Here is a 26056-nt window from a genome sequence, read left to right as displayed (position 1 = left end):
TGCATATATGTGTTAATATATGATATTTGTTTTTCTCTTTCTGACTCACTTCACTCTGTATGACAGTCTCTAGGTCCATCCATGTCTCTAGAAATGTCCCAGTTTCATTGCTTTTTACAGCTGAGTAATATTCCATTGTATATACATACCACATCTTTTTTATCCATTAATCTCTTGATGGACATTTAGGTTGCTTCCATGTCTTGGCTATTGTAAATAGTGCTGCAGTGAACATTGGAGTACATGTGTCTTTTTGAATTTTGGTGTTCTCTGGGTTTATGCCCAGCAGTGGGATTGCTGGGTCATATGGTAACTCTATTTTTAGATTTGCAAGGAACCTCCATACTGTTCTCCATAGTGGCTGTATCAGTTTACATTCCCACCAACAGTGCAAGAGCGTTCCCTTTTCTCCACAGCCTCTCCAGCATTTACTGTTTGTAGATTTTCTGATGATGCCCATTCTAACCGGTGTGAGCTGATACCTCATTGTCACTTTAAATTGCATTTCTCTAATAATTAGTGATGTTGAGCAGCTTTTCCTATGCCTCTTGGCCATCCATATGTCTTTGGAGAAATGCCTATTTAGGTCTTCTGCCCATTTTTTGATTGGGTTGCTTGTTTTTTTGATATTGAGCTGAATGAACTGTTTATATATTTCAGAGATTAATCCTTTGTCTGTTGATTCGTTTGCAAATATTTTCTCCCATTCTGAGGGTTGTCTTTTCGTCTTGCTTACAGTTTCCTTTGCTGTGCAGAAACTTTGAAGTTTCATTAGGTTCCACTTATTTATTTTTGTTTTTATTTCCATTACTCTAGGAGGTGGATCAAAAAAGATCTTGCTGTTATTTACGTCGAAGAGTGTTCTTCCTGTGTTTTCCTCTAGGAGTTTTATAGTGTCTGGCCTTACATTTAGGTCTTTAATCCATTTGGAGTTTATTTTTGTGTATGGTATTAGGGAGTGTTCTAATTTCATTCTTTTACATGTAGCTGTCCAGTTTTCCCAGCACATACTTCTTTGTAGATTATGCACCTTATAGTCCAATTAAAAAATGTCCTTTGATTAAGAAGTGTAAATAGTTTATAGTTTTATACCTTTTCAACCCTGGAATCCTTGATTCCATCTGCTTTGTAATATTGTCGTAAGTGTGCAGTATAAGTATAGACTCTTGTCCACTGTAATCAGGAATAGCAGATGCTTCATTAGTCAAGAGTCAAAGTGTGGAATCATAAGAATTTATACATAAATATCTTAAATATTTTATTTTAACTTAAAATGTGTTCACATATGTTCATTTGTCAATTTTTCAATGAAAGGCTGAGTCTCCCCCTTCTTTCTAAGTATGCATCTCTGACTAGATTTCTTGCTGACTGTCTTGCATAAAATATACCCATAAGTCATTTTTTATAATTTTTAGTTTCATTTTTTTAAGACAGGATAAGAAATTTAAAACTCTTGCAAAACAATATGGATTAGAACCCATCTCTTTTTCTATGATTTTTTTCATAATCTTTTATAATGTTCACAAAATGTAACAGCAGTTTTGTTTTGTTTTTTTGTTTCTTTTTTCCTTCTTTCCTTTTTTTTTTCTTTTTTTTCTTTTTTGATGTGGACCATTTTAAGGTCTTTATTGAATTTGCTACAACACTGCTTCTGTTTTATGTTTTGGTTCCATGGCCGCAAGGTGTATGGGATCCTAGCTCCCCTACCAGGGATCCAACCTGCACTCCCTGCATTGGAAGGTGAAATCTTAACCACTGGACTGCTGGGGAATTCCCAATAGCAGTTTTTTAAGTAACTCATTTCTATGGAAGCTTTCCAAAGCATTCAACTTAGTTTATGTAGGAATTATTATTCTCTTTCCTCTATACATTTTATCAATTTTCTTTGTATTTTATTAACTTAATTGTTAAAATAACAAGTACAACTGGCATAAACAGATTCGGGGGAGAAAACACAGTTGACTCTCGGTAAGTGTAAAATTCAACTGGTGGGAGCAGAAGTATATGGAAGAGGGACTTCCTAGGTGGTGCAGTGGTTAAGAATCCACCTGCCAATGCAGGGGACATGGATTCGATCCCTGCTCCAGGAAGATCCCACATGCCATGGAGCAACTAAGTCCATGTGTCACAACTATTGAGCCTGTGCTCTAGAGCCCATGAGCCACAACTTTTGAGTCTGTGTGCTGCAACTACTGAAGCCCGAGTGCCTAGAGCCTGTGCTCCACAAGAGAAGCCACTGCAATGAGGAGCTGGCGCACCACAATGAAGGGTAGCCCCTGCTTGCCACAGCTAGAGAAGGCTCGTGTGCAGCAACAAAGACCTAATGCAGCCAATAAATAAATAAATACATTTATTAAAAAAAAAAAAGAAATATATGGAAGAAACAGGAATTAGAGAATAGCCTATGAAACATGAACATTTAGTGTTCCTTGGACGTTAGTATGCTTTACAGAGGTAATGAAAAGTGTCACTAATGCTCTGATTTGGGTAAATTGAAGTCGGTTAAGAGAGCTTCTACTGTCTCCCAAATTTGCCAAGATGGCAAAATGCATTAGAAGCCAATTTGGTCCAAAAGGGCAAATCTTCATAGGATATGTTGCCTTAGAATTATAATAAATTTTTCACTGAAGATTTTAATAGCCTCCAGAATTTTTAAAAAAATACTTTCATTATTGAATGAAAGCAGTATAAATTGTATTAGTGGTATGATTTAGGATTTTGAATTATATAATGGTAACTTTTCCCATTGTTTGATATATCTTTTTTATTTGTTTAAATATGTGTTGTTCCATGTTATACTTTATTTTACAGTGGTACAGAAAAAAAGAAAGAAAAACCACAAGGACAGAGAGAAAAAAAAGAGGAATCTCACTCTAATGATCAAAGTCCACAAATTCGAGCATCACCTTCTCCCCAGCCCTCTTCACAGCCTCTACAGATACACAGACAAACTCAAGAAAGCAAGAATTCTACTCCCACCAAAAGGTTTTAACTGACCCCAAGTACAGAGCTAGGCAACGGTTGTAACGATACCTAAATTCTGTGACTTGAGAAAAAACTTGGCTATCCATGGATTCCAAGAGAAAAGCCTGGTGGTGGCTTCCTCGCGCCCCCCCCCCCCCCCCAACTTCTTTGTCACTATAATCTGCATTTTAACACATTGAGGAATGAAAATTTAAGGTCAAAATTTATCATTTAAAACTGGAGGGAAAAAACTAAGTTATAAACAATTTGATGAAAGGAAGGCAAAAGTAACCTACTCTAAAACTAAAATAATATTTTTATAATAAAATTATAGAATATTTTTAAATTTATATATAACTATGCATAAATTTATAGCCATGGATAGAAAATTGCTGTATGTTATTATCCTCACCATATTTTGGCATCATTACAACCTTCAACTTGGAAGGGCCCTTCTCAACAAATGGCTCTTCACTGTGACTGCATCTCAGTTTCAGTTTTGGGTTTTGGGAGGAAAAGTTCTTGCTTGAGTAGCGAATTGAATTCATTTCACCTAATCTTTTCTATGCTAAAGGCTTGCTTGAGGGCTTCTCTGTGTCTGTAATCATTAATATTTTAAAGTTATGAGAAGGGGAGAAGGGAGAAACATTCTAACAATGTGTGTGAGCCTAAATTGGGGATCTAAACCTGCATGCTGGGAGTTCAACACTACAGCTGCCTTGTAATCAAATATTTAGACCAACTTAATGAAATTTGCCTGCTTTAGGGATGTTGATTCAGGCTTGATGATTAGGTATAGATATATTTTATCATCATACTTCCTCTTGGAAATCTCAAGAAAATACTAAACCATTCCCAGAACTGGCTAGGATTTTAATAAAAATAAATGATATCCATTCCTAAAAGATTTATAATATATTTTTATTTGATTAGCTTAATATTTTGCTTCAATTCTCTAATGGAAATTTGGGAAAACACAACACCCTTCACTTGATTGATGCATGTTTAACATTTTTAAAATGCTTTGTGTGTCTCACGCAGATTCTTATGCTATCTAAATGGTTTGTAATTCTTCTGCCTGGTCTTATGTGGAGTTTTTCTTGGATATAGCTTATTAACCTTTTGCAGCTTTGGATTATGTGCGGTTAAAGGTGGCTTTTTTTATAATCAATTTCTTTAAGGTTCTGATTTGACTTGGCATCTTCTTTGTCCCAGATCTTTTTTTCAGCTTCTTAAGGTCTCCTGGAAATGTGCTTGCCATTCTGAATTGCTCTTTGGATATACTATTACAAGAAGTATTGAAGACTGGATGAGTTGTAGGACAGTTAGCAGTGCAGCCCAAAAATCATTTATAAATCAAAAAATTTCAGTTATAAATATATGGAATCAGTTTTGATGATGTAACATTCTTATATTAAATTGTTTTTATTTCTGATCATGAGTAAAATTGACTCTAAAAGATATAAACAAGAGTTTTACTTTTAATCCCACAAATATTTAGAAATTGTCATTTGTACCATATATAATTTAATTACATGAGGACATTAAAAAATGAAAATAGTAGCCTTGTAATGATTTTGAATAAGTATAGGTTTGTTCGGAAATTCACAATTTCACAAATTATGAGAGATAATTATTCAGATTTAAGCAAATTTTTTTTAAATCAAGTAATATTTGTTCTAGTGTATCTTCTGAATAATAGTGAAGATTAAAAAACAGACTTGGTAATAGCCTTGTTTAACTCCTTGACTCATCCAGGCACAGAACCTTTCAACTAATCCTTTCTTCTCTTTTCTGGATTAGCTTTAAGAAAATATTAATTGCTGCTTTTATGTTCTATTCAAACTGTCAATTACATGTCATTGCTACTCATAGACTTTTTCTCTAAGAAATTAATATGTTTCTTTCAGCATAAAACGACCAACAGCTGAGAAGTCACATAATTCATGGGAAAATTCAGACGATAGCCGTAACAAATTATTGAGGGCAGTTTCAACATCAAAATTAATATCAAAAGTTATAAAAAATACAGACAAGTAAGTATTATACTTCTAAGTTACATCTGAAAATTATTAGTTCTTTGACTCTCAGGTTTGCATGTACAGTATATGACTGGTTTGAATCATTTTTAAAAATCCATATTTATATCTTTTTTCTTCTAAGTGCATTTTTCCTTTTGTGTTCTTTAAAAAAGGCTATATCTTCCTGTTAATGCTTTTGAACTCATAATCTTAATAATCTCCTAAAATTTGAGTATTTTTCATAAATTCTTCCTATGCTTTTACTGTTTAAGTGATCCTAATGGACTATTCCTTGTTTTATGAAACGGTATCTATTGGTAGCTGAGACCAGCGAGAAACTTCAAAAAATACTGTTGCCTGAATTTCATGTCTAGAGAATTTATCTGGGGTGTGGCCTCAACATTGAAGCTTTTGCAGTTTCTTTAGATAACTGTAATGGTCAGCCAAATAAAATGATAAAATAAATGTCTTTGAATTCCTTTTGTAGGCATAAAGATGTCATCATCAACCAAGGTAAGTTATTTTTAAAAAATATCTTTTCTACATCAGTTGAATTTTTTCTATTGATAAGAATATTGACTTACTTTCATTCAGTACTTTATTTATTGGCTCACAGTAATTTAAAAAAAGTGTGTAGTTATAGTCATTTAGAAAATATCCAGTTTTTGTTGTAAGATGTGTCATTTTTGTCTCAACCAGCAAAAATGTCAACCCGTGAAAAAAACAGCCAAGGTAAGAATAAGCTACGCAGTTGGTCGCCTTCTTAGTTAATTTCTTCCTGGATCTCTTATTTGGCTTTTCATTATTTGTATCATCTGACCTTCCTCTTACTGAAGGAAATATGGTAATTTGAACTAGTGAATCCAGCCACTTTTCTATTTCTCTGAGCTCTGAAGATTCAGGGTCAACAGTAGAAATAAATATATCATTACAAAGAGGTATAAATACCAAGGGGAACTTCCCCCTTTTCTAAAAAAATAAAAGTTGTACTTAGAAAAGCCATTTAAAAGATTGATAAATTTTAACTCAATTTCCTGTCTTGCCAACTTCATTGCAAATAATCACTCATTTCTTGAAGCTAAGACTTAAAATATAATGAGTCTAGCAAATCCATTTCCTCTGAAATTTTTCTTTTATATTAATTGTAATTTCTGGCTACTTGCTGTTGTTGGCTTGTTCTGACCCAAAAAAAAGGAGACTTTTACAGACTTTCTGTAAATGTGTATTTAATTTAATTATAAGGTAAGATTTATACATCAGTTTTACATTCTCCTTCAATTGCCTGCAAATTTAATTGAAGCATGCTGTTCTAAATAAAAGCATGTCCTTTCTGTGCATGCTTTTTACAGATCATTTCTATGTGTCATAGTTATCTTTATTTTCTGGGCTATTTATTATATTAACCATATACAATGTGGTTAAAATTTTTGTTAGAGATTTAACTTGATTTCTATAGATTTTATGTTCTTTGATTCTAATAAGATAAGTATTTGCAATCTTCTTTGGATCAATTGTTTTTACATAGAAATTCTAAATAAAGTTGATTTTTGCTGCTGTTCTCCTTCAGTTAGATCTTACTTTCTCCCTCTTTTATAATTAAGTATAGATTATGTAATAGTTGAAATACCTTAAGGAAAAATGAAATTTATTTACAAAGACAGTTCTTATTATGTGTCAAAACATTTTTTAAAAATAGAGATAGTGATATATAGTGGAGAGAGCAGTGAATGGAGAGTCTCTGTGTAGTGTTTGGCTCTAGTGTGTAACAACCTGTGACCCAAGCAGAATGGCAACATCTCTGGGTAGTTTTCTAATCTGAGTATAGTAACTATAAAGCTTACTTCACAAGGATGAAATAATATGTATGAAAGTACTTTAAAGACAGAAAATACCGTACCTATAAGAAGATGCTACTATTATTACATGTTTTGTTGAAGAGCTTACATTTTATAAAAATCCTTATAGGGTAAATGAGAAAGGGCTGTCTTTCTCTTTGTCATGCTGTGGTATGTCCTTTGGAAGGAAGAGGGAACTCACTTATGATTAGTGTATAATAAGTGAGTGATTTGTATTGGTGGCAGTTTTCGAAACCATTCTAATAGGCAGGTAAGTAGATGTATTTAAAAGGGAAGGGTTTTGCTGGAGAAGCATCACCAAGGTGGGGAAGAAGGATGGGATGAAAAACTGGAAAAGGATATAGAAAAATCAGTTAAATTCTGTTACAGTAATTGTTGACTGAAAAAGATTGTTCGTGTTGGAATTTGATAATATCAAATGTTGCTTGCATTAAGCCTTATTTTTGGAATTTAAGTCTGTTCCTTTGCCACTTTAATCAGTTGTATTTATTATTAGAGTGTATCTTGAAGGAGAGCTCTTGTACCTCAGCCTGTTAGATAATTCAGGCCTGACTGAAACTGAGGCAGAGCCTGTGGAAAGAAGTAGATGGATTCTAGATGGTTTAGGAGATTACAGGTAGGGTATGAGACGTAAGGAACAGAGGCAATCTATGAAGGCCAGCTTGAAAGTAGGTAAGAGGCATCTACTAAAATAAGGAACATTTGAGGAGGAGTAGATGTATAGAAAAGAATAGAGTTTGGTTTTGGACAGTTACACTTGAGCGGTCTGTAAATCTTAATTTACTTGTAATTTACTCATAGTGATTTGTAAAAAACAACATAATGTAGATGTTTAAACAGGTGTAATTGGAGTTGAGACTGGTTTCACCATTTACTTAGACTGTTACCGTAAGTAGGTTAATTCATCTTCTTGTCTTTGTTTTCTCATCTATAATGGAGACAGTAATAAACCCTCAAAGGGTTATTATAAAAATTAAAGATAATAGAGTGTTTAAACATAGTACCTGGCACATAGTACCAAATAAATTTTAGTTATTAATATATATGAATGTGACAGTAAAACCTTGTTCTCAAATATGTGGAGTTAAGATGAAAAGATAACCATTAAATAGATGATCTTCACTTGCTGTAGGTTGTAGATAAATTTAAGTTTGGTATTCATTTTGCATAATATATTTTACAGCCCATTTTCTTATACTTTAGATATTGATCTAAAATATCTGTCATTTTTGGACAATCTTTTTAAAATGTGATTTATTAATTCTTTAGATCTTTTTTGACAATGACAATTGTGACTTGCTCTCAGTCATCTGCTTTGTTTTGGAAACAGGCTGATTTACATTTGGTATATGTAAGTGAGTGGTAGCAGAGAAAACTTTACCTGAAAGAACTTCATCCTTCAGGCACAGCAGAGTAGAAGAGCATAAATCTGCATATTCTGATCAGCACTGAGACAGAAGGAAGGAAACCATAATTGAAAGCAGTAGGAGGTGAAATGGGATGTACACAGGGCAATCTCTGAGGCTTGATGTGGGGGAAGGACATGTTATACCATGCCCTATAAAAAGAGGCTCTTACTGAATTAGGTCCTTATCTACACTCAAATCCCTGAAACTTAAGCCCCTTTTCATTACTCTTCTAACTAGTTCTGTTGGGTCTTCTCCCCTCGCAAGAGACATAGACTTAGCACCTCAGAGTTAAGCAGTGAATAATTTTTCCTGTAAGACTGTTTATTGTTAGATATAGCATTTAGATTCTTGTATAATACTATTCATTTGATAAGTATTTGATAAAGATTTTTGAGCTAAGTTGGGGAACTATAATCACCTTTTATAAAATTATCTTTTGGGGAAATAGATACTAGGTAAATTTTGTAATAAAATGAGTACAGCTCATAAGCTCATCCTTGTAATAGTTATCTAGTGTATTACATTTTTCAAATATGGAAAATAAGTGTCACATGTCCTCATTTCTAGAGCAGAACCTGAATGTCCTCAAATTATTGCATGTTAACTGTCCTTTCCAAGGCTTGAGTAATCCTAAATCACTTTTCTCTTGTTACATCTTAAACTCTTAATTGTCTGGTCATACTGAGAACCTGAATGATTCAGATCCCTACTGGAGAGAAATCTGCTTGAGAAAAAGGGAACTCCTCAGTCACCAAATCACACTCTTACTTCCTCTTATAGAGCTGCCTCACTGCTGTATGATTAAATTCATTCTTGCTTAACTACCAAACCAGTACAGGAATAGCTTAACTACAGGTATATTTAGATGGAAGAACTATTACTATAATACCTTAGAAAATTGAGAGTTGGCTAATTCTTACTAGCTGCCTAGCTATCTGTCTAAAATGGCTTCAGATGAAAAATACTTTAAAAGTCATTTTGAAATACATACTGTCTAAAATCCTCCAGTAACTTGTTTTAGCCAGTTGTTGAAATAATCTAAAAATATATAATATAAACTCATTTACAAAATTGGAGAAAGAAAAAATAATCTTGTCATTTTAACAGCTATTACAGTTCTGAAGTGATTCTTTATTGTTTCTTTATCAGATACACATTTTTTAAATTTTAAAGATTCATTAATTTAACAAATATTTATTGAATGTATTTTGTTGGGACCTGTCCCAGAAACGGGGATATAGTAGTTACATTGTCTGAACTCTATGGAACTTATATTCTACCTGTAAGAAACAGATATTAAATACTTACTATGTCAGGAGGTAATACATATTGGGAAAGAATAAGGAGAGTAGAGAATTGCTGTTCTATGTAGAATGAGACCTCTCTGATAAAGTGACATTTGAGCCACCTGAAGGAAGTGAGTGAACAGTTTGTATCTGGAGAAAAGAATTTCATGAGCAGAGAAAACTGGAAGTACATAAGCCCTGAGGCAAGAGCTTTCTCGCTGTGTTAGGATCAGCAAGGAGGTCCTTGATCATAGTGTGCATTCAATTTTGTATTTGTATGCACATTACATTTATAAAATATAGGTTGATTCTAAGCAACAGAAGCATCATTAGACACCTCACTTAGCAAAGGGAAGCAAAGCCGTTTAGTGGAAAGAGCATAAGAATAATAAGCATGAGACCTAGTTAGGGATGAATCACAGAAGTTTAAAGCATCAGAATCCTACAGTGACTAAAATTAGGAGTGTTGGTTGGGGAGAAAGTAAAAATTTCACTTGCCAAAGGAAATTATGAAAAAAAATAAAACATCCTTCATCTGATAATAAATTTTCCCTATGACTCTTGAGACCTTAGACCTCAGTTTCCTGACATATACTTAGGCTTAGACTAGACATGTCTAAGAGTCTCTTTAATAACTTTTTGAAAGCTCTTGCTTGCAGCAAATAGGAAATGGAGGGAAGCCCCCCATACCTTCACTAACTCATGTTTAATCTACCTTTAAAGATTTGAATTCAGGTGCTTTTGTTCAGTGCCTGGTGTTGTTTTCTGACCTGTTGGCTGCAGGCATGTTTTGTCCTAAAATCTGATCACATCTGTGTAAACTGAGCATTGTATCTGAAAGAATAGCTAAAATTTACCTGTAAGAGTATAGGACAGGAGTGTCCTACTGACACTGTCTGTATATTGTATTACTTACTGAGAGGAAGTATATTGTCACCTGCTGAGAGCGTGTGCAGTTTGAAACAAACCAAAGAAGTCAAAAGCCCTTAATTGAGCTGCAGATGGAATCTTTCCTTGTTGTTTCTGAGATGATATCTAAAACTTTGCAATTCCAGAATTTAGAAAGAAGGGTGCTAGCTTTAAGTCTGTTTTAAGTGTGAAAAAGCAGAAAGGGCAGGAAACCAAATATTGCACTTGCAAAAAATATGCTCACTTCTAAAATAGGTAACTATTGGCATTTGTTAAATAGGATATATAATCACTAGGATCCCTAGTTCTGGGCTTTGTCCATGTATTCTCTGTATTTAAAAGGAGACCAAAAAGGGGGGACCTCTTCTCAGTTATTTTGTTTACATTTATTTATTTTTGAATTTATTTATTTATTTATTGGCTGTGTTGGGTCTTCGTTGCTGTGCACAGGCTTTCTCTAACTGTGGCAAGCAGGGGCTACTCTTTGGTGCGGTGCCCAGGCTTCTCATTGCGGTGGCTTCTCTTGTTGTGCAGCACAGGCTCTCAGCATGCGAGCTTCAGTAGTTGTGGCACATGGGCTCAATAGTTGTGGCTTGCAGGCTCTAGAATGCAGGCTCAGCAGTTGTGGCGCATGGGCTTAGTTGCTTTGTGGCATGTGGGATCCTCCCGGCCCAGGGATGGAACCCGTGTCCCCTGCCTTGGCAGGTGGATTTTCAGCTACTTGTGCCACCAGGGAAGTCCCATCTGTTGGAGATATTTTTAAAGCAGAGATCTGATTTCTTGTTGTTGGTGACCGTCTTCGAGATTAAAATGTATTTAAAGACTGTCCAATTTTTTTTTTTAATATAAACTATCCCAACTTCTAAGAAAATGTATCCTTGATATCCTCTTTCCTTATTTTCAGCTGAGAAAAAAGCCCTGAGTGCCCCCTTTGAGCATTGGAGAATATAACTTTTCGTGAGAATATCCTAGTCTTGTGCATATTTTATTCTGGTTGAAGATTTTTCACCCATACTGAATTTTCAGAACTGTAGGCATAATTTTTTTTTAAATCTAAACTAGAAAATGCAATTAACTAGAAGATCTCCATTCCTTAAGCATGCCAGTTCCTGAGCTGGTATAGTTAGAAATCCATTCTGTCCAGAAAGAGCAGGTAGACTCCATGATGTGTTGCTCACTCTATCAATTGTTACTGTTCTCCTGAAGCACTCTGAAAAGAGTTCTGAAACTTGTGATTAGCAGCAGAAAAGAGGTACAAATGGTCAGTGACATATACAAGACTGTAAGAAGAGGCATAGTGAATCCACATGCCACATTCCTGAGCTATACTCATAGTTGATTCTCCAAGGAACAGTTTCACGAAAAATATTCTGTTGATATACTCACTACCCAGATTTATTAGAGCTTTACATTTTGCTTTATTTGGCTCAAGTTTTTGTGTTTGCTTTTTTTTTTTTTAATTTTTTTTGGGGGGGGCCGCACTATGCAGCATGTAGGCTCTTGGTTCCCTGACTAGGGATTGAACCCTTGCTCCCTGCATTGGGAGCTTGGAGTCTCAACCACTGGACTGCCAGGAGGTCCTTTTTTAAAAAAAAAGAGAGAGAGAGAGAAATAAAACATTAAAGATAAAGTTGAAATCTCTCAATCCCATTTCACTAGAATTTCATATATAGGTTTTTATTGGGCCTTTTGAGTCTCTTTCTACTTTAGTTAATTGAGAAAGAACTAGAGGGATAGATATTTTGATATCTGAAGTTTCTTTTTTAATTTCTTATTAAAAAATTAAATCCAACTTGATGTATTCTGATAAAAAGAAGATTTTTTTTCATTTATTTAGTGTTTAAGATAACTTTTCCTGGGGATATTAATGAGTGATTTGAGGGACTTTTTAAAATATAACCATGTTTTGCTTAGTTCAGAAATGTTTTCAGCAGTATAGCAAATCTTTTAGAAGTTTTATGTGCCTTATATTGTTGGAATAGACTTATTTCCCATCTTTTACCAAAGAAAGCCTTTTTCACTCAGTAAAAATAATCTAAAATTCTTAAGCAAACTCCCATATCTGATATTATCAAGTAATTTTATGACAATCACAGTTGTAAAACAAAAAACAGAAAACAGAACAGCAAAGAGAAATCTGATTAAAGGAGGTTTAGATTCAAGAAAGTAATTAACTGCAAATTGGCGTATTACTAAAATTAGATGTGTTGACCAGTAGATACGTAAGACTTGGTTATGTCTCTCTTATAAGCTCCTAAGAGGCTAGGTTCACATCTTTATATCTTCATTGTGTACCCTCACCCCACCCCCATGTAATTAAGAACTCAGTAAAATTTACTATCTAGTGGAACTCTACTTATAGAACAATGAAAATTAAGGTAGTATTTTAGTATTTGGTCAGATTTTTCAGAGCAGTGTTCTTGTCCTAGCCAATAAAACTAACTACATAATATTTGGCAAGCACCACAATTAGGAATTTTTTTAATGTACAAAATAAGATTAGATTTTATATCCTTCTAAACTCATGACTCCCCTTTTTATTCTGGAGTCTACATTTTATAATTTGTTTTTAAGCTAGACTTTTGAAAAGGGATGAAAATGGGACTTTATTATAGCACAAATCAACTTCCTTATTCAAAATCCAGAGATCCTTACAGATTATGTTGTTTCATTGGAATTTTTAAAACTTATTATTCCAGTGTAACTGGATCATTAACTGGGGCTTGAAATATTTTGTTTAAAAATAAATGCGTTTTAAGAAAAGATTTTAGTCTTCCTTAAATTATTTTTGTCACTTTCTACCATAAAATTGTGGACGATATTTCTAGCAGCTTATTTATCAGCCTGTTCTGTAGCTCTGGTTTTGGGGAGTAGAACTGGTAGTATCAGAGAAAAAGCTCAAATTAAGTAAAGATTCTTAAATTTTCTGTTTTTTTGCTGGAATTAGGTAGCATCACACTGCTACATTTTAGTTAAATATAAAATTCAAATTCATTTGGGGGGAGTGCTCTTTAGTTCTAAAGATTATAAAATACGAATAAAAATGAATTCCTAGGGCTTCCTAGGTGGCACAGTGGTTAAGAATCCACCTGCCAATGCAGGGGACGTGGGTTTGAGCCCTGCTCCAGGAAGATCCCACATGCCGCGGAGCAACGAAGCCTGTGCGCCACAACTATTGAGCCTGCGCTTTAGAGCTCGTGAGCCACAACTATTGAGCCCATGAGCTGCAACTACTGAGGCCCACACGCCTAGAGCCCATGCTCCGTAACAAGAGAAGCCACGGCAAAGAGGAGCCCGCGCACAACAACGAAGAGTAGCCCCCACTCACAGCAACTAAAAGCCCGCGTACAGCAAAAAAGACCCAATGCAGCCAATAAAATATATAAAATTAAAAAAAAAAATGAATTCCTAAAGTGAAAACTTTGGGAGAAAGATGCTTTAAACTGTAAGCATTCTAGAAGTTCGGAAGGCATTCTACAGACAGTACCCATTACGTGAATAAGTACAACAAGTTGTAGTCCAAACCCTTGAAGCTCTGCTGTTGCCTTTGAAAGGCTTTTTTTTTTTTTTTTTTTTTTTAATCTCTAGGTGCAGAAATAGAGCAAGCTATTGGGGCGGCGGGGGCGGGGGAGGTGGCGAGGATGCACAGGAGGAACCAGTCTTGGAGCAGAGTATGCCCAGTACTAATTTTCTTCGTCTCCCTGAATTTTTCCTTTTGCTTTGTTATAATCTGTGAAAGATTAGTAAATTTTGATAAGCATCTTTTAAACATATAATGTTATGTTAATAACCAGTTATTTATATCAGCATGAATCATTTCAGCAATACTGCTCAGAACACCTGAGAATATCCCAAAAAGTTTGGATTAGGGAATGTAAAGATGATTTTGGAATTTGGAGCACTTTGGAGGATACAACAGCCCAGGGGAGATGCTAAAGAAGAGTTAACAACACATGAGGAGACTGAAGGGGAAGGGCTAAGAGGTGTGCGAGAAGGACATTGGAAATATAGTATTTCAGATTTTTGCCTAACATTCACTCTTCCATAAGATAATAGAGCAGAAACATCTTCCTCTTCTGTTGTACTCTCTGATTTCCTGCTGTTGGGATCCAGAGCTCAAGTTAATACTGTTTGGATTATAAGTAAGCTGTATTGTCAGGTAATTGGACTTATATGGACTAGCCTAGGGACCTCACCACTGTCTGAACAATACTGCCCAATAGAAATATAATGTATAACACACATAAAATTTTAAATGTTCTAGTAGCAATATTTTAAAAAATAAAGACACAGGTAAGATTGTTTAATATATTTAATCCAGTATATCCAGAATATCATTTCAATGTGTGATCAGTATAAAAAACCATTAATGAGATGTTTTACCTTTTTTTTTTTTCATACTAAATCTTCAAAATCTGGTGTGTATTTTACACTTACAGCATGTCTCAGTTCACACTAGCTGCCTTCTAAATGTTATACCAGTGGCTATCGTTTTGGATAGTGTAGATCTAGAACATAGTTTAGAGTGAAGTTATTTCCCAAGTCTTAAATAATAGACAATGTTTTGGAACACTGTATAGAAACTCATTTGACCTCTCTGAGTCTGTTTCCTCTTCTGTAAAAGGTGTTTGGACTAGGTGAGCTCTAAGATTTCTCCTAGTTCCAACATTATATGTGTCTAGAGAAATGAGCTAATAAAATTTATGGTATTTATGGTATCAACAATATCCAGTTTCTTCTTTGATTGATTTGATTGCCACAATGCTCGGTTTGCGAAATCTTAGTTTCCCAACTAGGGATTGAACCCGTGCCCCAGCAGTGAAAGCACCAAGTCCTAACTACTGGACCACCAGGGAATTCCCTGAATTTCTTCTTTTATAATTAAGCTACCTATCATTGGTCAGATTCAATTAAGAATATTTATTTTATTTGAATGTAAGCTAGTAAATGGTAAAGGTGAGATTCAAATAAGGTCTGCCTTTATCACAAAGCTTCTGTTCTCTCCATTATACTGTATAGCCTTCCTCTCAGTCTCAGGAATTTTCACAATATCAAAATAGGAGATAAAATGTTGAGATTACTTACATCTCAGGAAGCAACAGCTTCACTATTGAATACAGGTAGCCCTATACTGTGTTTACTAATTATCATGAGATAGATAATTTAATCATTTCTTTTCCTCACATTCCTGTTACGGACCGCCAGGCTTTATTAATGTTACTGATCTCATTCGCTTCTTTGACCAGTCCCATGGCCCATCTCTTCCCGTTGACTTTCATTCTGGTGTACAGTGAGGACAGCCAGAAAGTAGCATTTGGGTAAAACAAATTGTTAAAAGTCATTCAACTATAAGATCAAGAAACCTGACAGCTTCAAGAAAAGGTTTGCAGTGAGAATTTGACTCAACAGTAATTGAGGAGGAAAGAGGTTCTTCTTCATCTATGTATTTTACCTAATTTCCAAGGTAAAGACTCTTAGATTGCAAACTAGTGAGCTGTATACAGGCCAAAGGTGTGTTTTCACATGGTATTCTCCCTTTTTTGGCAAAGGAGTAAACGTTTAAAAATTTGGAGATTTCACAATAAATTATAGATTTTCTGTTTCTCTTGAAAAATGAGATCTATCAGCACTAGGCCCACATCTTTCCTGAGGTTGGTTAACTGCTGCCTCCCTGAGATGGGGCCTGGTGTATGCCAGTGTCCCCACCCCAACTGGTTATCCTGTATTCTCCCACTGCTATCATTTTTGCATTTCCTGCCTGGGCCTGTAGATACTTGAACTTGTGACCCCTGTATTATTGTGTACCTGATGGAACCCTCAGAATTCTAGCTTATTTGCCTGCACTCGCTCTTCTGTGGACAGTCACTGTAAAGCTTATGAGGAGAGATTACAGTGTGTTAAGTCATGTTTTATAAGCAATTTGTAGACAGTGTTTAGAATGGTCATAAATCCTTCATAAAGGGAAGGGAATAAATATTTTTCAAAACCCTTACACTTTACAGTGTGATATTTTATTTACTCAGTTATAATTCCAAATGTCATATAGTATTATAATTTTATTTATTAGGAAAATGAGGCCAAAGTCGCATAGTTAGGAAGGGGTAAAGCTGGGATTCAGATCCCAGTCTTTCTTCAAAGCTCATGCTCTTTCTGCTATAATGTATTGCCTCCCTCTCAGTCTCAGGAATTGTTCCCAGTGTCTAGATTATATACTCAGCCTCCAACATGTATACTGCCAGTTTACAGGCAGGAAAAAACATTTTTATCCTAACATGCATTGCCATTTTTATATTAGAAAAGTTCACAGGCACTAGATACATAGTTCCTTTGCTTGTACTTGGTTGATTGTGCTGCTGAAGGAATCAATGCAGTATTCTGAGCTGTCTCTATTAGCAAAGGAGAGCACTTTTTTTTTTTTTATGCTGTCCCTAACCCATTCCCTTTGCTGGACGTATAATCTCTTTTAACTGGCAGTAGAAGCATCTATCAAATATTTTATTTTTTTGATTCAGAAACCATTTATGCTATGCACCTCTGATCAATGATCTTGGAAGAAATTCCAAAGGACAGGATCTTTCCCTTTAAGAATATATTCTTTTAAAAAGAAACAAACAAACAAACAACAACAACTAGAGGGAAAATTATGTAATAAACTGACACCTATAAGAAAGTGAACTATACAAAAAATGACAAGGTGATACAGATAAAGATGATTGGTGAAGGATAACTAAATCATTTAGTTATCCTCAAAGTCCAGCTAAGCTAAAACTCATCAAGAAGCAGAGCCCACTCTTAGATTCAGAAGTAATAGAGACATACATCACATGGTGTTAAAACCATGGCGTGGGAGGTCTTAGCCTGTTCTTAGATCAGACCCTGAGACCGAACACACTGTGAGTAATAATAATAAAAATAACTCGAACTTCTCACCCATAACAAGCACAATTTTAAAATCTGACTCTGAGGAAATATTTACAGATGTTCAGCAAATAATTTCTTTCCTTCGTCTTCCATAGTTTGCATTACATAAGCTATTGAATTATCTGCTCTTCTCCTTAGAAGCTTAGGTCATTATTAGAGGTCCTCAGGCTGTATCAGCCTCTGGTTGATGATCACATTTTCAGTCTAACGTGATTTTCATAGCATAACAGACAAGTTAGCAAGTTCTAGACATTGCCTGTGCTTTTGTACTCAGTCCTTTATTTTCTCCTTCCCTTTTCAGTTCTTTTGTAAACATTTCATAACCACCATCAACATTTATTAAACCTGTCTGTATGTAGGATGGGTTGCTGGGGCCAGGGATGGGTGTTTTTGTTTTGTTTTGTTTTTAAGACATAAACAGTCTCATCTGTTCACTTAAGTATTGTTTTCATTTGTAAAAAGTGCAATAAATATTGATTTGATTCTGGGGTTGTCTTTTTAACATCTTTAGTTTTAGACTGTTGCAGATCTTACAAACAGCTATTGGTTTATGTAAATTAAAGATGTTTGTGCTGCTAACTAGAAAACTGTTTCCTAGCACTCTCTTTTAAAATGTTAGTTTATTATAATTGAATTTAATTGCTTAGACTCAAGGCTGATTGTAGGCACAGTTGTGAAGTAGGGGACATTGGTCCTCTTTCCCTCCAGCTCTGGTCACTGCCTTATGTAGCAGAGTGCTTAGTCTCTCTCTCTGTCCTGACTTACGAGGATGTCTGATTCTGCTCCTCGTGGTATATTCTTAGGCTATGTGTTTTGTATTCTATGAAATGTAGAATTTAGTAGGTTGATCAAGTAGTGTGGTAGACATGGTTGTTGTCTACTCTGATGATCTTTTTCTTTTCAACTGTCAGAGAAACTCCCCTCACAAAATTATTTTATTTTGCATTTTTCTACCTCACCTCTCTTGGCCGTCTTGTTGAAATGTATCAACTTATATTTTACTTATGAAAATAGTTATTCTTACTTAAGGAAATGACCAATGGTTTTTTTCCTACAATGTGTTGGACTAGGTCTTTATACAAAAGCAATTATGTATAATGAGACTAGAACTCTGAAGTAGCTATTTTTTATCTTTTTATTGTATCACATTAATAATATGCTTTTCTATGAATATTCAGCAAATACGTCTGTCTTAATTTTTTTCTTGTGTTTCAACAGAAGGAGAATATGTTAAAATGTTTATGCGAGGTCGACCAATTACAATGTTCATTCCTTCTGATGTTGACAACTATGATGACATCAGAACAGAACTGCCTCCTGAGAAGCTCAAACTGGAGTGGGTGTATCCTTTTCTGTTGTGACAGCAAATTTGTTTGCTTTGTCTTTAGTTTAAGGAAAACTAATTTACTTGACCTCTGTCAAAATTCTTTATGCCAAAAAAGTAAATGTAATAAACATAGCAACCACTTGAGAAAGTAAAGAGGTGTCATCTCTAATCCTTTCACATATTATATGTATTTTGCTATTAGCATTTTAAAACCAGCAAAATTAATATTTTCAGATAGGTTAAGCAGTATTCTATGAACATGGAGGCAGGTGTTTGTGGTGTGGTAGAAGAGGCATCAGACTAGAATTAGAAGGCTTGTGTTTGAGTCTTGGTTCTGCTGCTTACCCCTAATGAACCTTACTTCCTTCACTTATAAAAAGAGGTTAATAATCCCTACCTCACAGGTCCATTGTAAGAAGTAAGAAAACATCAGTTAAGCATTTTGTAATCTATGACATAATCTGAATTATTTTATTGAGCTCAAATTAGCAAAAGTGGATTCTAATTTGATAATTAACTTCTTCACCACCAGACTTTTTTTAAAAAATTAGTATATAAAACAAAATGCTCCTTATTTCACTTAGAAAGTCTCATTTCTCTTAGACCCTGTAAGAAACTCTGTGAAGCAGAAGGAGCTAATAGTTTGAACTCTGTTTTCTGCCTCCATTCTCCTACATCCTCTTCCCCCACCCCTTGAATCAATCCTTCCTTGTGGCTGAAATTAGCTTGAGAAAAATCACCAAGTTCTGTGATTCTTTACAACTTTTTAGCAGACACTCTGCCTATACCACACTGCGGCTGGCTATCTCATATTTATCATTAGGTCAAGCAGAAGTGTCACTTTTCCAGATAGCCCTTCTTTTGATCTCTCTCTTTTTCTCTCTCCATTTAAATTAGATCTTCCTTTTATGCTTCCTTCTAGCATCCAGTTATTTTTCTTTACACAATTTCTAATGATATGTTTGGCGTTAATTTGCAAAAGCATAAACTCCAGAGACATAGGCCTGCATTTGTTTTGTTCAGAAGTGTGTGTTCAACTCTATGCCTGACACACATTAGGAGCTCAATATGTATTCGTTTGTTGAGTGAGGAAACTAAGATTTAAGCATTTTAAAAGTTCTTGGGGTTGCGCAAGTGCTAATGGCAGGACATGAGTTTTCTAGTTCCAGTCCAGTCCTCTTTTCTTATACCTTCCTGATTCCCTTAAGTATCCATGAAAAAATTGTTTCTTTAACACTGAAAATTACGTTTATTGAAAACCTTGACTCTTTTAAGATATGGTTATCGAGGAAAGGACTGTCGAGCTAATGTTTACCTTCTTCCTACTGGGGAAATTGTTTATTTCATAGCATCAGTAGTAGTACTGTTTAATTATGAGGAGAGAACTCAACGACACTACCTGGGTCATACAGACTGTGTGAAATGGTTGGTATTGTTTAACATTTGTTCATTTTTTAATTTTGTGGTCTTAGTTTTGTATTTTTTTAAATCTCAATTTTTATTGAAAATGATTTCTTATGGAAAATTCAGAACTTAAGTATATTATGGGCATTCTATAGATATATTTCAAAAAGGAAAAAATTGATGTGATATCCACAGCAATAACACATATCGTCTATAAATCTCAATTGGAACCTCTTCTGCTTTCCCAAATCTTTTATGGTCTTTTTCCTCTGGCCTATAACATCAAATGCATGTGGGGCAGACTAGACTTTTACATACCTCTGAGAGTGATTATTGGTTACTAAATATTTATTGAGGATTTATTTTATGTAGGTAAATTTTGAACTTGAAGCTTTTGTGGGGAGAGGGAAGTCATGGCTGAGTAAGGATCAGTATCCTGTAGGGTGTCAAACTGTAAAAATGTGAGAATTCCTTTTGTATGTTTGGCGTGTTTTTAAAGTACTCAGTTAATTTTACTATTTCTTAGTTAAATTTAATTATCTATTTTTAAAATTCATTACTTTCCAACATTTAAAATTTTCTCTTCTGTGTCTATACTATTCTGGCAACTATATCTAGAAAAAAATTAATATATATTAGACTATTAAAGTATATAGTTATTTTTAAACTTTTAGAGATTATTAAAATATTGCCTTTTTCACTAGAAGAATAATATATGTACAGAATTACTTATTACAACATCATTTGTGATAGTAAAGGTTGGAAACAACCCAAATATCTGTTAGTTAGAGACTGGTAACATTGTGGTTACCCATAGGTTACCATGCAGCTATAAAGAAAGAATGAGGTTGGGCTTCCTAGGTGGCGCAGTGGTTGAGAATCCGCCTGCCAATGCAGGGGACATGGGTTCAACCCCTGCTCCAGGAAGATCCCACATGCTGCGGAGCAACTAAGCCCGTGCACCACAACTATTAACCCTGCGCTTTAGAGCCCGTGAGCCACAACTATTGAGCCCATGTGCTGCAACTACTGAAGCCCACATGCCTAGAGCCCGTGCTCCACAACAAGAGAAGCCACGGCAATGAGAATCCCGCGCACCACAACGAAGAGTAGCCCCCACTCACTGCAACTAAAGAAAGCCCATGCACAGCAAAAAAAGACCCAACACAGCCAATTAAATAAATAAATAAATGAATGAATTTATTAAAAAAAAAAGAATGAAGTTGAATGGACTTTTTAAAATTGGAATATAGTTGCTTTACAATGTTGTGTTAGTTTCTGCTGTACGGCAAAGTTAATCAGCTATATGTATACATATATCCCCTCTTCTTTGGATTTAAATATGACGAAATGTTAATGTTAGATTTTTAATTACTTTTAATATAATTGACCTCAATAAAGGACATGAACTATTTTAAGTAAGAGGAGATAGAATTAAAGAAACATTGATAAACTCTAGCCTCCTTAGTAATAAAAGAAATTAGTGATACCATTTATACCAATCAAATTATCAAGGCATTTTAAAAGGTATAATTCTTTAATATGGGGAAGTTGTGAAACTTAAAACATTTTTATTTCTTTATGACAATTTGAATTGATACTACTCTTCTGGAAAGTAATGAGAAATACGTACCAAGAACAAAAAATTTATATTCTCAGTTGAGCTTACCCTTTGGTTGCAAGACATAGAATTCTAGATATGGATGTGAAGACATCTTTTTAAAAATTTTGCTCATCACTCATGTTTATCATGAGAAATGTGGGCACAGATTTTCAATTTGTACTTAAAAGCTTCTTGCCGAAAGTTTAACTTAGAAGAGTTTACTGTTAAGAATTAATTAAAAAGTTGGAAGCCCTACGTGTGAAGATGTTCACAATGTGTTCCTTTGTAGTAAAATAGAAATGATGGAAGGGTTATTAAATCAGTAATATGTATAAGGATTATGTAGCAAATGGGAAAGTGCTTATGTTTTAATAAAGTAAAATTACACAGTGCAATATTGCACCTTCACTGTAATAAAACCACGTGAATATTTATTCCTAGGTGCAGGACTAGAAAGGAACTTGAACAAATGAAAACAGTTTAATTTATCATGCCACAATTTATGAGTAAATATTTTCTTCAAATTTATTGTTCTAATTATTTGTTCAGTTTAACAAAGAAATAAATATAGCTGAAAACTTAGAAAAGAAATCCTTTAGGTAATTGATGTTTATTTGATTTGCTAAAGAAAATAAAACAAATGGGTCACATTGAGATTTTTTTAATGATAAAAAACTTGGAAAAATGTTGATACTGAGGCATATTTCAGCTGTTTCATGTCTTTCCTGTATTTAAAATTGTTGTTAATACTGCTTTTTAGCCTTGCTGTACATCCTGACAAAATCAGGATTGCAACTGGACAGATAGCTGGAGTGGATAAGGATGGAAGGGTGAGTGGCACAGTTTTATGCATTCTGTATCTGGTGATATTGATATTAGAATGGAATTGATTGTAATTTAACCATAACTTATTTATTTTATTCCCTTAAAGTTTAACTATTAAGGGATTTCTAGTATAAGCAGGGAAAAAAATATTAGAATGTAATAACATTCCCCCCCAAAAAAGTCTCATACTAAAATATTTTTTTCAAAAAACAAAATAACTATTCTACCTAAGGAAACTATTTACTTGTAAAAATGGGAGAATTGATAAGCTTGTTAAAGTTTTTTTTTTAACATAGAATAATTTATCAATGTTTCCCTAAATTGATGGACCCCTTGATTTTATATAATTTCACTAAATTGATGGATCCCCTTGATTTTATATATGACTAGAAATGATAACACTTAGAATTTTTCAGTTATTCAATACTATTAAATTGGCTTACATGACAAATCCCTTATTTGTAAGGGTCAACAGTGAATGTTAATGATGACTGATTAGCATGTATATGCTTTTACTCATGACATTTTCTGACTTCAGTTTCTTTAAAGTAAAGGAGTTAGAGGGGGTTATATTGGATGACTTTTAAGACCCTTCTAGTTCTAAATTCTATTTAAGGACTGTTTGCTTAGCAATTTATTGGACACTGTTTTTTTTTTTTTAAGTGTTACTTTCTCAGGAATGAAAGTAATGCCAAAAGCAGGATTTCTAGAGCAGATTTGCTTGTGTTAGAATCCTGACTCCACCTTTTAATAACTGGATAACTATGGACAAGTTATTTAAATCTCTGTCTCAGTTTCCTCATCTGTTAAATGGCGGTTGTAATAGCAACTAACCCATAGGTCTGTGAGAATTAAATGAATTAATACATGTGATGTACTTAGAATAGTATATAGCACATAGTAAATACTCAAATCATTTGCTGCTGCTGTTATCACCTTTGTTATTTCCTTATTTTCATGATATGAGAAGAGAATACCTGCTCAAGATTCTTTGGGGGCATGTGTAAACAGTTCTCGTGGGAGTAGTATTTATTTTCATCGTACCTAAATACTAGTTAACCCCTTCTATCTTGTGTTGTTCCCCTTGTTTTTGCAGCCCCTGCAACCCCATGTCAGAGTGTGGGATTCAGTTACTCTATCTACACTGCAAATTATTGGGCTTGGAACTTTTGAGCGTGGAGTAGGATGCCTGGGTTTTTCAAAAGCAGTAAGTATTTAAGGGAGTAAACCAGCTGCACAAAGACACAGAAAAGAAGTTAAGCTCAGTTTTGTGTGTGTCTGTGTTTATAGAAAGTGGTAACTGAATTGAAAAATTAGAGGTTATCAGTTGCTTGTCAATGGCCAGCATTTTAACCTAAGTGCTAAAGTACCTTGGTTTAGGTAGGATCCGGGATATTACACTTAATTATACTTATTTTTTTCTGTCCTGAAATAGGATTCCAATGTAATAACAGGAAATGGTTAAAGGAATGCATACATAGCATAGTAAAATTGAAACAAGCAATAAGATGTGCTTTTGCTTCAGCTTGAATCATGGGGATCTCTTTTATTTAGAAAATGTTCAGAAATGAAACTTGGCCAATTCAGCCACAAGTATTGTCTTTTTTTAACGTCATGTTGGAGCAAAGGAAACAGTCAGACCTTTGTGTTTGCTAAAATCATGAACTGTTTTGGTTCTGAATTGATGACAGCATGATTTTAAATTTAAGCCTGAAATTCGGTGTCTAGCAATCTTACCTAAGCCTTGAGGCTTTATTCTGGGGAAAATAAAACAAGATGTTGCTATTTATTCTTGAATTATATGTAATTATTATAAAGTATACAGGAGAACTTTTATCTTTTAGGATCCGTAATTTTTAATTTGAAATACAAGTATCCCTGCAGATTTTATTGAGCTTCATTCATGCTTTAGAATATACTTATGTATTCATATTATCTCTTCAGTTCCTAACTATCAGCAGCTATATTCTGGATTATGGGTGTTTTGTGGGACGTAGAAGAGGACTGGACATTTTTAGAACAGAAAGATAAATTTGGGTGGACATAAGAACTTTACTAGCTTGAAGGCACTGAATGTCAAGGGGTATAATGAGTCAGGAATTGGGAAAAAGGCATTTAGAAAAGGAGATGAGAGAACAGAAGGGAAATACTCTTACTACCTTTTTTTACCCCCAAAAATTTCTGTAGCAGGAACTGTTGTTATCTTGTTGATTCCATTGTTACAATGTTAAGACTATCTTGGATTGCCTCACACTCTGAAGTTTCCTAGTTTAGGTAATCATTCCAAAACAGGATAAAAGAAAGATAAAGAGGAGAGTAAGCTCTGCCCTTCCTCGGTACCTCTCACTTATCACCACAGCATTTCTTTGTTCCATAGATACCATAAGGCATATACTACAAATGCTACTAGAAAAAAAAATAATCTTTTGATATCATCCACAGTTCTTTTTCTTAAACTGAGGGGCCTAAATTATGTGAATGAAAATAGTTTCAGGAAAATAGAAAGGAATTCAATTATGTTTTTATTTATCTTGTCTATTCGTGTTAATATAAATCAAATATATCATGGAAAACTGAAATTGGCGAGCTTTAAAATAGCCATTAATTTTAGGTTCTTCCATCAAACTACCAAAATTTAGGAGCAGAGTTATAAAATTACATACATTTCACACCTTCCTCGAAGGAAAATACTTTAAATGCAGTTAGAATACTTTAAAGCAGAAAATAACTTTAAGATGCAGAAAGGACTAGAGTATCCTCAAAATTAATTATTTGCTATCTCTGAATAATAGAAGTGGCTAGCTAGCAAGTGCAGATCAACCTGGGGGAAAAATTAGAAATAGAAAAAAAATTTTTAAGACTTTTATTATACTTCTGAAGAAAATACAGTCTTAGTAAATAGTATATTCATTATATGCAAGGAACCATGAGTTTAAAGGATTTTGGATTATCTTAAACTTGGCACTTTTAATAACATATATTTCTTTTTAGAAAGTCAGCCTTATCTGCACATTTTTAAATGCCTTATTTAAATTGACTTTTCTTTAGGATTCAGGTGTTCATTTATGTGTTATTGATGACTCCAATGAGCATATGCTTACTGTGTGGGATTGGCAAAAGAAATCAAAAGGAGCAGAAATAAAGGTAAAAACAAATTTAATTGGATATTATCTTTTAGAATAGATTGTTTTGCAAATCCTTGGAAGTATATTGCATATCCTTAGATTGCAAGAAATCACCAGCTGGCCAAATTTATTAATTTGTCATTCTTCTTTTTTTTTTAATTGATTTGTCATATAACCCAGTGTGTATGTATCTGTGTATTTTTAGACTGTGTTGGGTCTTTGTTGCTGCACACAGGCTTTCTCTAGTTGTGGTGAGCAGGGGGCTACTCTTTGTTGCGATGCACTGGCTTCTCATTGTGGTGGCTTCTCTTATTGCAGAGCATGGGCTCTAGATGCGTGGGCTCAGTATTTGTGGCTTGTGGGCTCTAGAACACCAGCTCAGTAGTTGTGGCACATGGGCTTAGGT

General features: G+C 34.4%; 1 protein-coding gene across 5 annotated transcripts in view; it reads left to right on the top strand.

The window, feature by feature from the left end:
- EML4 (EMAP like 4) overlaps window positions 1–26056 on the top strand; it is a 151190-nt gene that overhangs the window by 82969 nt on the left and 42165 nt on the right. For 4 of the 5 annotated variants that reach the window (XM_057741039.1, XM_057741040.1, XM_057741036.1 and 1 more), the window contains 9 exons: window positions 2812–2985; window positions 4875–5000; window positions 5473–5498; window positions 5685–5717; window positions 18585–18708; window positions 19969–20118; window positions 22461–22530; window positions 23622–23732; window positions 25574–25669. In XM_057741039.1, coding sequence (XP_057597022.1) covers window positions 2812–2985; window positions 4875–5000; window positions 5473–5498; window positions 5685–5717; window positions 18585–18708; window positions 19969–20118; window positions 22461–22530; window positions 23622–23732; window positions 25574–25669 — 910 coding nt within the window. The remainder of the gene's footprint in view (window positions 1–2811; window positions 2986–4874; window positions 5001–5472; window positions 5499–5684; window positions 5718–18584; window positions 18709–19968; window positions 20119–22460; window positions 22531–23621; window positions 23733–25573; window positions 25670–26056) is intronic. The other variant, XM_057741038.1, reaches the window with a different exon arrangement.

This window comes from Hippopotamus amphibius, chromosome 7, assembly GCF_030028045.1.
Source record: "Hippopotamus amphibius kiboko isolate mHipAmp2 chromosome 7, mHipAmp2.hap2, whole genome shotgun sequence".
NCBI classification, from domain to species: domain Eukaryota; kingdom Metazoa; phylum Chordata; class Mammalia; order Artiodactyla; family Hippopotamidae; genus Hippopotamus; species Hippopotamus amphibius.
This window is presented reverse-complemented; position numbering and strand designations above follow the sequence as displayed.